Source organism: Hoplias malabaricus, chromosome 8, assembly GCF_029633855.1.
Source record: "Hoplias malabaricus isolate fHopMal1 chromosome 8, fHopMal1.hap1, whole genome shotgun sequence".
Taxonomy (NCBI): domain Eukaryota; kingdom Metazoa; phylum Chordata; class Actinopteri; order Characiformes; family Erythrinidae; genus Hoplias; species Hoplias malabaricus.
The window spans coordinates 18,637,638-18,654,394 of NC_089807.1; the positions used below are offsets into that span (position 1 = coordinate 18,637,638).

General features: G+C 38.2%; 1 protein-coding gene across 5 annotated transcripts in view; it reads right to left on the reverse strand.

Moving 5' to 3' along the window:
• The window catches only part of slc4a11 (solute carrier family 4 member 11), a 63,378-nt gene that overhangs the window by 28,377 nt on the left and 18,244 nt on the right, over window positions 1-16,757 (reverse strand). For all 5 annotated transcript variants that reach the window (XM_066678870.1, XM_066678869.1, XM_066678866.1 and 2 more), the window contains exons 2-4: window positions 11,809-11,859; window positions 6,861-6,983; window positions 558-601 (exon numbers count right to left, since the gene is read on the reverse strand). In XM_066678870.1, the coding sequence (XP_066534967.1) occupies window positions 558-601; window positions 6,861-6,983; window positions 11,809-11,859 (218 nt within the window). The remainder of the gene's footprint in view (window positions 1-557; window positions 602-6,860; window positions 6,984-11,808; window positions 11,860-16,757) is intronic.

Below are 16,757 nucleotides of genomic sequence, written 5' to 3' on the forward strand. Positions count from 1 at the left end.
AAAGGCTAAAATACAAATTAGGGCCTGTATATAGAGTCCACACATCAATACTTTAAATCATACAAAATACATAATTTATATATAATTTCCATAGTAAGCAGTGTATTCCTTAGGACATTTACCTGCAAATAGTAAATAAAAGTCTGAGTGGACAATTTAAGACTATTACTAAAGTAAGTTTAGTTCTACAATACTTGCAGTTTAAAAAAAAAAAAAACAAGCAATAATTCCATTAAATATAAAATCATCTCAGAGGTTTCCCAATGGCAGATCTTAGCATGAATAACTGAAAAATTAACCTGCAGGTTAAGGTATTAACCGAAAACAATAAGAATGTATTATTGTCATTTTGTCACAATGTTTAACATAAAAAAATAAATAAATAAATTACATTTTGTCATATTAATATATAATAGCTTAGAACAATACTGTCCTATGGAGCTACCATTTTGAAGACGTAAATATGACAATACACTATGATAGAATACGTTATAATAAACCTGCATAATCAAGACATTTTAAAATGTCACTGTTCAGAGCTAACAAAATTGTCTTACTCTTCGTGATGTGTTAAGCAAGACACAGCCATGGACATCAGAATCTGAGGAAAGAGAGAGAAAAAAATCAAGTATGAAATATAGCCGCAAGCGACAATTCCCGGGGTCCAAGCTGGTATTCGCTGGTAGGAGAACAATGTGCTAGCATATGAGCTGTCCTGAGATAGTAGGGGCTTTTGGGGAAGTTTGTGTAGTGTTTGTAAGGTGTTCTATGCATATGAGCTGTCCTGAGATAGTAGGGGCTTTTGGGGAAGTTTGTGTAGTGTTTGTAAGGTGTTCTATGCATATGAGCTGTCCTGAGATAGTAGGGGCTTTTGGGGAAGTTTGTGTAGTGTTTGTAAGGTGTTCTATGCATATGAGCTGTCCTGAGATAGTAGGGGCTTTTGGGGAAGTTTGTGTAGTGTTTGTAAGGTGTTCTATGCATATGAGCTGTCCTGAGATAGTAGGGGCTTTTGGGGAAGTTTGTGTAGTGTTTATAAGGTGTTCCATGCTGTTCTGGCATCTCTTTGGAGGTGTAGCATGAGATGGAGGAGTAGCGGATGACAGAGAAAGCATAGAGCACAGAAGTCACTCTGGAGTTGCACTCTGGTTTCTCACCCTAATGTTCAGGACCCCCAAACAGCAGATAGGATGTGGAGTAGCTTGTGCTCGAGTCAGTCATCAGTTGACAGAAGACACTCTCTGCTGGCAGTGTTTGGTTGTGGACTATTCTCTGTCCAGCAGTGTTGCTGAGGGATTTAAAATGCCACCACCTGTGTCATACCTGCTGTATGGAGGTATGGGTGTCCAGACCACTGAAGAGCAGGGTGAAAGCGAGCAGTCTTTGCAGAGCAGGAGCGTAGCATATCACAGTTCCTGATACAGGAGCCACACTTGAATATAGATTTTGTAGTGCTTTAAAATGTGATCCTTGGTGCTCTGGATTGTAAGAAGAAGGGGTAGTAGATGAGTGGGTGAATTTCTGGTCTGCAGGCAGGTGAACATGGGGCTTGGGTTACAGAGACAGCACAGAGCACAGAACTGACTCTGGAATTTCACCTTGGATTCTGACCCAATGTTCAGGACATCCACAAAATATATTTAATGTGGGTGGTGGACAATTCTCAGCACTGCAGTGACACTGACATTGTGGTGATAGGTCAGTGTGTGTAGTACTCTTATGAGTGGATAAGACACAGCAGTGCTGCTAGAGATTTTAACACCTGTGTCAACTCACTGTCCACACTGAGATACATATATTTTATTGGTCAAACTTATAAATTCAGACACAGTTGCTCATACATTCTCAGCATTGTATTTTGACATTGTGATGCTATGTCAGTGTTTATTGTGCTCTCATGAGTGGATCAGACAGAACAGTGCTGCTGGATAATTTTAAAACCTGTTTCCTCTCACTGCCTACACAGTTACACACACATACTCTGTTGGTCCACATTATAGATAAAAAAGGCAGAGACAGTAGGTCATACATTTGCAGCATATCTGCTTTGTAGGTGTCCTGACCATTGAAGAACATGTGAAAGGGAGCAATGAAAGTATGCAGAGCAAGAGGTGCACCCCTGCTTTACTTTCTGTAAAGTGCTCCTTCGGCCAGTGGAGCTAAAAACTTGGACACTAAAACAAAAATAAGGAACCAGTCATGATGTTATTGTTGATTTGTTTAGATATGCTTTCAATTGTCTCTGTCCACTGGCCCTCTCTGACTGGCAGGGGGGAGGGGAGGGGGAGAGGTGACAGTTTGTGTGTGAGAAGGAGAGGGAGGGGCTGAGGGTATAGTGAGTCTGCAGGTGTGGGTATAAATGAGATATAACGGACATATATTTGATCAAGAACTAGTCCTTGGATCAAAACCCAATATAGACATATGTGGTATCATGAGAATCGTAAGAACCTGAACTTTAGTAATTATCAAAAAAATGTGGAACTTTCATTACTGTGTGATTTCAGCCTCTGCTTAAATAGAGATTTGCAGCTTGCCGTTGAAACATCACATAAAAAACAGCTGTAACTCAAAAATGCTTTAGGCATATGTTATGAAAATGCACAAGGTCCTTTTCCATGATGTTCAGAATATATCTATCTCATTGTGCTGGTACTGCATCTCTAGGTGGCGGTGTAATCAATTAATAACATGTGCAACCAGTTGCTGTCTAATTGTAGCGCCCCCTTTCTGTGCAATGTGGTCACATTTGGCACACAACTTCAGAGTAATGACGTACATATGTGTACCAAGTTGTGTTTGATTTGGGTGAAGTTTGTTGTAGTTATAGCTCAAAGAGTGCATCGAGGCCCGCCCATGAATATTTGTTAAATAACTGCCACAACAGCATGTCAAAAGTTCTAGATTTTTTTGATAATTATTTACCTACAGTCTATACAGACTTCAAAAATACCAGTTGTTTATTGATAAGACAAATTTCCAGGGAGGAGTGCGAAAAGCTCCATTTTCACATATCTGACTATTGTGGATAAACTATGCATTTTTTGACAATAGTTGTAATTGCAAAGTTGTAAGGCAATTTGCAGAGTATGAAATAAAGCAAACTGCTTGTCAATATGTTTATATTTCGCTGAGATATTCCATATTTGCATGTTGAAAAATTGAATTGCGCCCCCTAGTGGCTATTGTTATGAAACTTTTTATGTGCTCAGGAAGTGGGGCCATGGACATACCATGCAAGTGTCATGATGATAGGACCTTGTTAAGGTCATGAAACAGCTGCTGAAATTTGATTGGCCGATGGTGGACACGTTTTTTCGAATATGACATCATCGTCATATAATCTGAGTCAGCTCATCACACACTACATGCATACCAAGCGGCATGTCAATGGGACAATCCTGTGAAGCGTAACAATTTTTTTGCTTTTATAGCGCCCCCTAGGCTTGCAGTTGCACAACCAAGTACTTATGGCTTCCAGCCCTTATAGGGATCAAGCATGTGAAGTATCATAACATTCGGAGAAAGCGTTTGTGAATTATAGCTGTATTTGTCTGATTTTTGGAACGCGAGCTCAACCCCTGTATTTGGGCGGAGTCTGGAAGCCGAGCAGAGATGAAATTCCAACTTTTTTTGGATAATTATTAAAGTTCAGGTTCTTAGGATTCTGCTGATACCACATATGTCCATATTGGGTACATTTCCAGAGACTAGTTCGCGCTCAAAATATGTGCGATTTTGCATATTATGCAAATTAGCTCAAAATCTAAGTGGGCGGAGCTTATGGGTTCTTGAGGCTTTTTTGTAGGGTCTGACCTGAGGAATCAGGGAAAAAAGAATTTTGTCTCTACGCCACACGGGGTAGGAGATATAGGGAGCGACGCGTTCCGCGTCGCTATAGCGCCACCATCAGGCTGATCAAGCTGATTTTTTGCGCCTGAGTAGCGGGAGGGTTTACTACCAGTTGACCAAACGACAAGTCTGTAGGACCTACGGTTTGGGCTGCCCATCGCGTTTCATCGGAGAAAAAGAAGAAGAAAAAAAAAAAAAAAAAAAAAAAGCGGAAAAAACGGAACAAAAACAATAGGGCTCCAGCACTTGCAGTGCTTGGACCCCTAATAACACATAAGGAAACAGAGACAGCTACTAGAAATGCGAGTTGGAGAAATACACACTCTTGTGTCATACTGAGGGTTCTCTGTAAGGTCTGATAGTGAAGAATAAAACTGTACGCACACTCAGTACAAAAGGTAAGAGCATCAGAGAGGCTCAGCTGGTTCCCCATAACACAGCGTTCTCCCTCAAATACCTAATCTCTAAAACACAACACTTTAAAACTCTTGCTCTTTCCCACATCAGTTTACCACTGAGCACAGCATAAGATGAATGAAATACACACACTCACAGACCATGTGCATGTGTGTGGGGGTGCCCACATGCGTGTGTGTTCACATGTCCCTGCTTGCTCTTGTTTGTGCCCTGTTCTGCATTGTCCTCAGGTTTATCCAGAGTTCAGCTTAAAACTCCCACAGAAAGGCTTCATACTTAGTGCTCGTCCATATAGAGATTATATAAAGAGGAGAGCATTTATCACACAGAGATCCCCCACTCCTGCATGCTTGTGGAGCAGGAAGTCCTGCCTGTAGAGAGATATTCAGAATGGATTACCACTGCCCATCGCTGACTCCTCCTCTGCCTCTGCTCTCAGATTAGAGAACTGCTGGAATGGTTTAGGATTAAAAGGGGAACTTTGAGAATAAAAGCCCTGGTTTAAAAGCAGAACTTTAGGTTTTAATGAGGAGTAAGACTATGTGTTAAATTAATAGGGTTATATAACCTCTGAGCCGTTTTTAATGGCTTATCGTTGGCGTCTGAAACTGCTCATTTTGGTATCTCCCTGCATTTTTCTCTCTTGTGGAATTACAAGCTCCAAAAATATATTCAGTTAGATTTATTGCTTTAAAATAATGCCTACCCATTAACTTATCTAACTGCTCAAATCATGGTTAACCAAACATGGCCGTATTTAATCAAATCTAAACAACGTAATTCAAAAGGATAAAATCTATAAACACAGAGCAAATAAACAAATGTAGCCATGTAATCTGATATAATTCATCGTTAACCAAACACAATCTAAACCAAAACCCATGTTGTTCATAGTTACCTAAGCACAGTCTAAGTCCACTTACTAATCTATTCTAATGTTAATGATCTAATTACTTATACAATTGAATCTAAGAAATTAATTAATGGATAGCTAAAGACAATCCACTCTAATAAAATCTAGTTAAATCATCTAACTAACCAATATTCAAATCACAATTGAACAGCAATTCTGCAAAAGGGTTGATGATTAACTCATATATGGTAGAGGCCATAATGCCAGCAGATTAACAACAGCAGTTAGTCCAGCTATAAGAATAGCTTTTTCTCAGTGTACCTCAAGAAATTATACCTTGGGCTCCAATAAAACTCCATGTTTCATCACAAAGCATTGTGTCCACTAGCTGACCCCCACTAAGGTCTCACATAAACATAAACACGCAGGCACACACTTCATCCGGTTGGGCTTCAGTGTGTCAAAGGAGTGGAGTGTGGTTTTAACCCAGACGAGTGCTGACGGGTATGTGCTGAGGCTGACGAAGCGTCGGCTCAGATGAGACAACGTGTGAACAAACCCCGCTCGAGCTGATATGAGCATATCTAATGCTGTGCAGTACTTGCTGGAGCAGAAAAGTGAATAATAAAATTGGACTGAGCATATTTGTATGAACAGAGCTGGTTAGTGCAGTCAGACAGGAACATGTCCTGTCTACTACTGTTAACGTAATTGATTCAATTAGCTGAGTTTAAGTTTGTTAAGGGAAAAAGGTAGTTTCAAAGAGACTACTTTAACCATAATGGACGACTTTAACCATACTATAAACCATTTCATGAAAAAAATACTTCTGCAGCTAAAGTTTAAACAACGGTAACATAGATTTTTCCATTTAGATTCAGTTATTAGTATCACAACAAAATTGCTAGCCCACAAAAAATTGTTTTGTAATGTTTTACCTACACAACAACAACAAAAAATCTTTAAAAAATAACTAACTTACAAATGTGTAGTGATCTTACTAAACTGTGATTTATGTGTAATCCATATTTCAAAACACACTGTAGAAACTGTGGTTTAAATGCGTAATCCAAGCTGCATGCTGCCGTTTGCGTGGGGCCTAATACAACCCTATAATCACATAAGCTTAATATAACTGTCATAATATATTTCGTCTCTCAACTCTATTTGTTCATACATGTGCCAGCTCGGCAGCAGCAGCCTCCATGACAAGTTTCCCAGTAGCTTAAACCGCTACTTAATTAGCTTTGAAAACAAGAGAGATCAAAGATAATGGTCTCTGAGCTTCCACTACTAAAGCTTTCATTTCTTGCAAAAAAGAAGGCTTTTTAAAAACTACATTTATGAGGCCTGAATGTTTGCCCTTTTGAATTCACCCTTGCTACTAAACACTAAAATATTTTGATGGCCAACAAAGGTCTCCTATTTTTCCAATTCTGAATTTGCAGTGCCACTTACTATTACTTTGTTTATATATATATATATATATATATATATATATATATATATATATATATATATTTTTTTTTTTTTTTTTTTTTTTTTTTTTTTTTTACAGGTTGCCTTGAGTGACAGCAACTGACCCGTGGCCATACGTGCTTTTTGGGGTGTCACCATCTAATCACAATGCACCTGAGAATGTTGCCTTGGCAACAACTGACCTGCTAACCTGTGCATCTCTGTAGCTAATCAACAACTCTGGGTCTGGCTCCACTAGAATCGCGCACATACACACACTGACCTGTCCCTCCTTGGTGTGTCTGGTTTCCGTAGAGATGAATGTCATCTCCTGATGGGATAGGAGAGTCCTGACCCTCCTCACGGTCTTCACTCCCCTCCTCCTGCTCGTCTCGCTCCCTCTGCTCTGAGAACACACACAAAGACATATACACACCACATACGCTCAAATGCATTGGAAACACGCAGAATGCAATCACTCCAGTCCACACATGCATTAACCACTAACATCTAAACTTAAACTTATGGAGCAAGCATACACACTTAAAACCACATACATACTAAGTAGCAATAGATTTTATTTGGTAAATAAATAGCAATTCACATACAAGCCATAAAGCTGCATTAGACAATTTCACCAGAATTTGTCTGTGTTAATGTAGGTAACCCACCTAGCCATCAGAGGATGCTCATCATCCTAACCAATGTGTTATACCAATGCAGCCAAGACAACCACACCATCCTAGAGTGTAGTTTTTCATATAGGTTTACCCAGAACAGAATATACACTGACACCAAATAACTATTTTTTAATCATGTTCTTTATATTTTACTATTAATTATACAAGTTAGAAAATGAAATATAAATGTTCTAGTGCACCTTTAATAGATTAAATTATCAATAGCCAAAATTGATTTTTTACCATGTTAGTTCATGCCCTTAGTCATATTGGTCATGATTCATTATACCATACCATTTAACATTCATGTTATACCCTAAGCTTTAATGACTGTTAAAATGCCTTATCATTTTTAAATAACATCTCTATATACCCCAGGCAGGAAAAATAATATTAACCCATAATATCAAGTTCCTCCTCATGCACAACAGTTGGGTGTTACAAGGACACCTCAGATGTGGATGTTGAGGGGAGATAGCATTGTTTCAATTGTTTTCACTCCAGCTGTCATTTTCTTGACAGTGTAGGGGATCAAACAAGTGACATAAGTCTTCTTCATTAAAATGGGCCACGTCTGCTCCATGTTTAAATGACTTAAAAATTGTTATGTTCATCATGTTATAAAATGTTGGCAGCGAGCTTTACACATAGAAAATGCATCCTGTTTATTCATGATTATGAATAATATTAGCTTTATAAGAACTACATGAAAGCAGCAGGCGCAGCAGGTAGTGTCGCTGTCACACAGCTCCAAGGTCCTGGGGTAGGGGGTTCGAGCCCTGCTCCGGATGTCTGTCTGTGAGGAGTTTGGTGTGTTCTCCCCTATCTGGGTGGGTTTTCTCTGGGTGCTCCGGTTTCCAAGTAGGTGGATTGGCAACCCAAACGTGTCTATAGGGGTGTATAAGTGAATGCGAGTGTGTGTCACTTTGAGAAGGTCTTGTGCCCCATACAGGGTTTGTTCCCGCCTTGTGCCCAGTGATTCTGTGTAGGCCTCGGATCCACCATGACCCTGAACTAGATAAGTGCTTACAGACAATGAATGAATGACTGAATGCTTCACCTGTTATTTCATGGAGGCAGGTTACACAATACTGAATATACAATATTATGGAAAGTAACACAAGTGATGCACTGCATATGCAGGAGTCCACTTACAGAAATATCCAGTAGCACCAGTATAATTTGTTAAATGTTTATTTAATGGTCTCAATGAAGCACTAACATTTCAGCACAAGGCCTTCCTAAGCATGCTAATTTCTCACTAAATGCTGATATGTCCTTTAGTAAATTTTAGGGCTCTTATACACATAATTACTTACTGACTGATTCATCACACTTTATCCATATTTAAATGTGTCTATTTATAAAAATGAAATAAAGTTCTAACAAATAATTCACAGTCCTCCTTTTCAAATTGTATGTGCTCAATGTATGTCTAAGTGTCATGTTTTACATGAAGAAACATCTTTGTTGAGAGTTTAAAATTAATAAATTTAGTAATTTATTATTCATGCTTTCACACAAAATAGACTATTTAAAATATATGTAAATGCATATGTAAATTTGTGAAATGAAAGCGTTCTGTGCTTACTCACCTACTGAGTGAGGTAAACACACACACACACACAAATTGAGACAATAGTAGACATATTTGATAACTTTTTTTGATGATTGGGGAAATATCAAACAAACCTCAATTTTACTATTTGTAGGCTGCTTTTTAATATGTTTATATGATCAATTTCATGATATTTTCAACATACTGAAAAATTTATTTTCATTTTTGTGTGCATACATTTGTCTGGAAGTATTTATAAAAGTCATCCCACAGCATGAACTAATTTCCATTTTTTTCTGGTGTACATAGGCTGTGTTTGTAAAGTCACCATATCAGAGCAATATCAGAGCAATATCAGAGCAATATCAAGGCAGAAACTGGGAGGAATGTACGAAGCAGAAAAAATTTTTACCATGTGACTGCTATATGTCACATATCAGCTGAAAAGCATGGTCAGGATTTAATATTCCCAAGATGTCTATGAATGCACAGCATCACTAAAAGTCTTCATTTATTCACACATGGTTTGGTTCTATTGCTCTCTGCTCTGGCTCTGGCTATCAGTCTCATATCTGTCCATTCATCTATTCATATATTCACTAATCCAATCCCTCTATTATTCTTTATGGAAAGCTGCAGAGGAGTAGAGAGGGAGTTAATCCTTACGCGTGGAAACTCACTGCGTTTCCCACTTCCCTGTCCCTAGACGTGCAGAGGGTCTTTCTCTCCAATTGCTTTCTTTTTCCCTGTCACTCTTTCCCTCTTCCTCCAGCTCAGTACAGCACTGTATCTCTGAATGAACACATTCAAGAAAAAGCATCTCTTCACAATTTGCTATGAACCAAATTAAAACATGCAATCGAAGCAGAATATGCAAATGCTGCTTTGGAATTTGATCTGTATTACAGTGTAGATGGACCTTAAGAGCAGGCTGGAGTGTTTTAATTTCTGTGCTATTGCAGAATGACCTTAGAGGCAGGAATAAAAGATACATTCATCATTTCCCACTCAAATAAAAGAGTCGAAAATACTGTTGTGCAATACTGAACAAAAGATTCATGTTTTCCAGCTGCAACATGTTTAATGATAACCATCACACTGGATTTAACCTGGGGAATATATATCTGTGATAGTACAGTAATAGACTTTACAATGAAAGTATTTAAAACAAACATAAAAATGATCTGTAACATATAAAAAAAAATAAAACTATTACCAGATTTCAGATTTGTTTTAATAGTATTGTGCAAATTTGGAAGAATTTTTACTTTAATTTAACATGAAGTATAATTATACAGAGTTTAGCTTTCCTTAGTTTTTATAATATTTCAGTAATTTAATTTCGTAATATTCTAGTAATTTTTAAATTTAGTAATTACACACACACACACACACATATACACAACAGAATATTAATATTTCAAAAGACTAATGGAATCTCACCCAATCACACTAAGCTGCGAGAGCAAATGCTTGGTCTGATGGGCAAATCCTTTTTTCTTTTGGAACTACTGCTAAAACACCACCACTAGACAGCTTAACACGCTTGGAAGAGAAGCATGTTAACCTGTCCAGTGTGCTAAATAATGAAGGGAGAGTGATGAGGGAGGAGGAGGGGCTATCCTACCCATCCAGAGACAGCAAGGACATTAATCAATCAAGTAATAATTTTTCTGCCACTTATGATTTTTCTAGCCTGAAATATAACCGAACAGACTGCAAGAGGTAAAGTAGGAGTGTATGTATAATAATTTATGAAAAAAATATTTTATGTGCGCAACATGCAAACCAGAAGTGGCCATATGTGTCTTAAGTGTTTCAACCACCAGAATTGAAAAATACCTTGTTTTTTTTTTTGTTTTTTGTTTTTTTTTTGTTTGTTTTTTTTGTTTGTTTTTTGTTTGTTTGTTTGTTTGTTTGTTTGTTTGTTTTTTAGGTATTATGATTTTGTGTCCATAGCTAAAAAGCTTTTTGGAGGTCACACAAATCTGGAGTGAATCTCACTTTAAAATGCATTAGCAAAAATCCACATGCTCCTCAATCTCACCTTACAGATGATGCTACATGGAATTACTGGGCACAAGGCAGGAACACAATCTGGCGGGGGCACCAGACCTTGGGTGACACACACATGCACTTGCACACTCAAACCTAGGGACACTTCTGAGTAGCCAATCCACCTATCAATGTTTGTTTTTAGACTGTGAGCGGAGGAAACCCACACAGACACAGGGAGAACAGACAGTCACCCGGAGCGGGGCTCGAGCCCATTACCCCAGGACCCTGGGGTTGTGCGACAGCGACACTTACCTGTTGCGCCATCATCCAGCCTTATGAAGTAACATGATTACCAGTAATAATCACAATGAAATTTCCCTGAATTATGTTTCAATTGTCCTGATAACTCAGGGGCTATTTTGAAGAAGTCAGGCAGGTAGAATAAAATCCTGGATGTGATATTTACTTTTTTACTTTCGTCACCTCTGGTGCTTTGAGCTTTGCCCTATCTCACATAAACTACTGTTCTCATAGCTGGAAAACCATTTGCTCCTGGGCCACTGTCTGAGCACTAAAATATTGTGTGGATGGTTTGTCAGCAGAATTTGTGGTATCTTTACTTAAGATTTCAAATGTCTCCAGTTCAATCAAAAATCAAAGCCAATTACCCCTTTGAACAATTCTATTAGACCACAGACACTAAAATAATACAATTTCTTAAACTCTGTTATGTTCACAGACATAATATATCCCAGTGATAAGCCCTGAGAGATGCTGTTGCACAGGATTACACCCCTTAACGTGGCGAAACAAAAACTTAAAACGCCATGTCGTGCGGGAAATCTGGAAATGGTCTCAAGAGGAAATTTCTTTTTTTTTAAATACATAGAAGAAGCATGGAGGCAATGCATGCTTTTATATTTGCTTTTAGTCTTCCCTCCCTGCTTTCCCCCCTCTCTCTCGCTCTCTCTCTCTAAACACAAATACACACTCACCCATCTCCTGATAGAAGTACCCATTCTTGGCCATGCCCGAGGAAGGGGCCTCTGTAAATTAGAAAAAAAAACAAGAATATAATCACAGTCAGGACGTAAAATAATTTTTATTGATGCTACTTTATTTTACACATGAATATTTACATATTTAAAAAAGAGCAGAGACTATGTGCAGCCTTTAGGCATATAGTGAATTACAAACCAAGTGTTTACATATTTGTATGAATCTATGAGACATGTGGTCATTTGGTATACCACAGAATTAATCAGAGGGGCAAAGAGTAATTGATTTATTTGACTAAAATCGACAACTATATTTGTAGGCAACTAAAGCCCCTTTTACACATTCAAGGTGACACAGAACTTTTCCATACTTCACATAGAGGATCTCCATGTATGAACACAAACAAGCCCTGGACTTTAAACTGATCCTTAGTACAAACTCCAAGTGAGTGCATTTGTGGATAGAGCTGTGGATATTCAGGAGAAATTGCTGTGCCTACTGCATTTGTTACACAGGTGCTGCCCCATGCCTAAAGCATGAGCAACATTTCCAGCTGTGAGGATGAGTCCAACGCTGAAAAACTCCCACTGTGTGTTGTATGTGTGGAAGGAAATAATAGTCCTTAATAGTCAATTAATTGGTGACACTATAGCATGCATTTCTCGCACTAACAAGGAATGTTTACACATTACCGCTTACTTGAGAGTAGACATTAGAACTGTTACTGTTTCAATGTAAAATTCCTGAAATTTTTTTTGTGCATTAAAAAAAAATTCCTAAATGGAAAATGTCCAAAATACACAATAAAAAGTTAAACTCATGGTAGGTTCAATTCCTTCTGCATATGTGGCACAGCGTGGGCTGGAGCCTGCAACCAAGGATTTTAAATGTGTCTCGGATTGTCTCCTGTCCATGTCTTAGGAGCACTCTGTTTTCTTATTTTAGTACATGTCAATTTGATAACACATATACAGCACTGTGCAAAGGCAGAGACTACACAACATTTATTTACTTTCCTGTTTAAACATTAAGTACAAGTTCTATATTGCTGGATCTGACAATTTCTGCAAGATATCGTTGGTCCAGTCGAGACACAGCATTGTCAATATTTGCTTTGGACATTGGGAAACACAGAATCCAAAGCTGGTTTAATAAGTGGCTGTGCACAATACTCTTTCAGAGATGTCCGCAGGTCTATGGACATCACCATCAGGGCATCTCATGAGGTGGGCCAATGCTCATCCTTTTATAATAATAATATTTTGTAGCCCTAGTAGTTAATACGCATGGTTATGTTATTGTCGAAACTGATAGTTAACCAATTTTCGATAGAGAATGTTTAGATATACAGAACAGCTGTACTTTTGATTTCCACTGCACTTTCACTATAATACACTCCTTCCTTTGAGCAGACTCTGTAAACAGTCACAACGAAATAAGCCACAGAACAGGAGAACATTACCTTCCAAGATAAAATGGTAGTTAACTGTCTGGATACAAAAATACGTATTCCAAGAACACACACACACACACACATGTCCAGACATCTACCACAAGAATGAAAGTGACGCTACAGTGCAAACAAGCATGCATACATTTTTACCACCCATACACACCAACACATAGATACCTATGTTCACATACTTACACACACACTTCCACACCTATGTCCTACATTTGGTGCTGTTTAAGGGGATATTTATGAGGTGAAGACAGCCGTGACTGAGGTTTCTCTCCCTACAGCTTCTGACTCCCTAATTGTCAGGCACATCTATTTTTCAGCTCTTTCTGGCTTTCCCACCCTAAAGAGGAACACACTTGCTCAAACATGCTCACAAAGCCTTAAGAGACACGCTGCAATAACATTACGTCCCCAAAAAACATTTACGTGCAAACACAAACATCTTTTCCAATACTCAGATGCTATTCTCCAGCTTATTACAGGTGCTGGGTGCTCCGTACACAACCCCAGGTTGAAGCAGCAGAGCTGAGGTAAAGTGCCTCTCACAAGGGCACAATGGTTGTGTCAAGTAGAAGGGCAAGGAGGATGAAAATTGGCATCACCCCATGTACTAGGTCCAAATCCCCCAGCATTCCAGCTTGGATTCTAACCAGCAACTCTGGTTACCAGCATTACATTTTTAAAGCCTCAATCAGGATCAGGAGCTACTGCTGGCAGGCCACTTTTTGGGAATGCAACCGTGAAAGCCTTTGAACAACAACTCTACAAGACCACAGCCACTTAAGCAAAGAAATATGGATGTTAACCACAGTTATGATGTCTGCTCCGTAAGCTCAGACGTAATATATCCACAGTGATTCTGTTCTGATGAGGCAATATTATTACACTGCAAAAGCAATATTATCACACATCATGTTATTTCTGGCAGAAAATACAAAACTGTGACAGCGTGTAAGCCTAGCTTTGGCAGTCCCTGCTGCAGATTATGCTCATTAACACTCACACAAAAACATGGACAAACACATGTTGATGTTACATCAACTATTTGCCTCTTTCGTTTGATTAAAAAAAAATGAAATCTCTACATTTGAACAGAGATGCACTCAAATATTAAACTGCACAAAAAGGGCAAACTCACTTTAATTGCTTATAAAAACAACTCTATACTAAAATTAAATTATGAATACAAACATCAGGCTAACATAACACAGTCCAGCCCTGGAATAAATGTGTCTTTGTCAGCTTCACACAAACACAGATCTGACATCCTATGGCAATATGTTAAGCATGTGACAGCCCAGAAACAAGTAGTCTAGTTCCAGTTGGATGAAAAATGTTTGTTAGTTTGGTCATCTGCTCTTGTCAGCAATATTTATTCAAATCCAACGTTGATTTGCACAGCATCTTGGATTCTTCAAAAGAAACACCACACAAGAAAACAATAGAAAAAACAATACAGGCAGTTGGAGGGAAGGTTTTCAAATCAACATTCCATAAATGTACATGCAGCCTTACAATCCTTTACAAATGCAATTAAAAAGCAAATGTTAAGAACCTCCATATACATCTCTAATTTGTAACAGAGGGGTTTAACTTAGAGTAACCTGATTAACCTTACTCTAAAACACTCTATTACATCAAAGTAATAGATGGGAACAATCCCCAGTTAAATGAAGAGTAACAATCAACAGTTAGATGATGCAAACATGTGACAGTGTGACCACTTGTCTGCTTGCGGTACCACAAATACCACACCCCCAGACTGCAAGGGACAGGGAAGCTCCATTGACGAGCTGGCATAAAACCAGGTCTTCAGATCAGCGACAAAACATTTTCACATGTGAACCTTTTCATACAATTTTCATATATGTCCTGAGATAATGGAATCAATTTATGCAAAAATTAAGGTTTTTAATGTCAAATGTGTAAAATACGGATAGCGTATAGAATAGAGGTCTTACATTCTCATGGTGCTACTTAATCATATTTAAACATAAAGCTGAATAAAAGAATGATGCTTCTTAAAGAAAGATGTGTACACCACTAAACTTCTAGGATTAGTGACGAGTCCCTAATGGCAGTGTTCAGTGAAGGGACAAACTGTGAACTACTCCACTATGTCCAAAATGTCCACTATGCCTGACAAATAAAATGTAATAATGTGTAAAGTAGGAATGGGTCACATCACATACTGGGACAGCTTTGCCACAGACTGCCTATGTTGAAAAAAGTCTATTAGAAGTCGCCTACAATGAGTGAGACTTGACCCTAAAGCAGTAGAAAAAGCTCTGTTAAGTCCCATTTTCTTTTACATCATGTGGATGCATGTACCATTACTTAGGGTAAGCTATAACACCAGGATGCACTGTGGGAAAAACACCCGAAGGGCCTGTGACCCTAGTAAGTTTCACGTGTCACCTAAGAAATCAACATTTTTTTTTTAGATTTTTCATTGCCAAAATATTAATATTACGCTCCCCAGAAATGTGACAACAGAGTGGGAATTATAGCAAAATTCAAAGAATAGTCATTTGACTCACAGATATAAATAAAAACTGCAATCAAAACAAAACATAATTTACAGACTCCTCAAATAATATTTAGAATTAAGTTTTATGCATTTACTGAAGAATTAACTGCTTCAACATACAAAGCAAAAATATGTTACAGTTAATGTTCTAGTGGGAATATAATTTTTTTTCTCAAAAAACACATATATATTATCATGTACCATTAACAAAACCTCTCCCATATATATATATATATATATATATATATATATATATATATATATATAAAACAGTAGAAATTAAATTGTAAATTAATATGATCAGTATATGCAAATCAAGTTGCCTCTAACATTATTCAATCTCCAAGAACAAAAGCATGTCAGAAATTCTTTTATTTATTGTCTGAAACTGTTTATAATGTTCAGGGTTGCGGTGGGTCCAGAGCCTACCAGAGCAATGCAGGAACATACCCTTGAGGGGGTGCCAGTCCTTCGCAGGGTAACACACACTCACACCTACGGACACTTATGAGTAGCCAATCCCCCTACCAATTTGTGTTTTTGAACCATGAGAGGAAACCAGAGCTTCTGGGGGAAACCCATGTGGACACGGGGAGAACACACCAAACTCCTCACAGACAGTCACCCTGAGCGGGACACGAAACCCACAACCCCAGAACCCTGGAGGTGTGTGACTGCTACACTACCTGCTGCACCACCGTGCCGCCCCTTCAGAAATTCAACGGATGTGAATTCATTACATCTGATATCAGTTAAATATTCGCATTCACTGCTTTCCATCAAAATGTAAAAGTAAATGCAATGGTACTTCAGTAGTATGATTAACTGAGGTGAAAACACACATTCAGCCTGCATCTTCTTAATCAATTTAGACTGAAGGTCTGAATGCCTTTCTCAGTGTAAATTTCAAGGCACATCGTCTACTGAAGTTTTTTGAGGTAAAACAATACAGT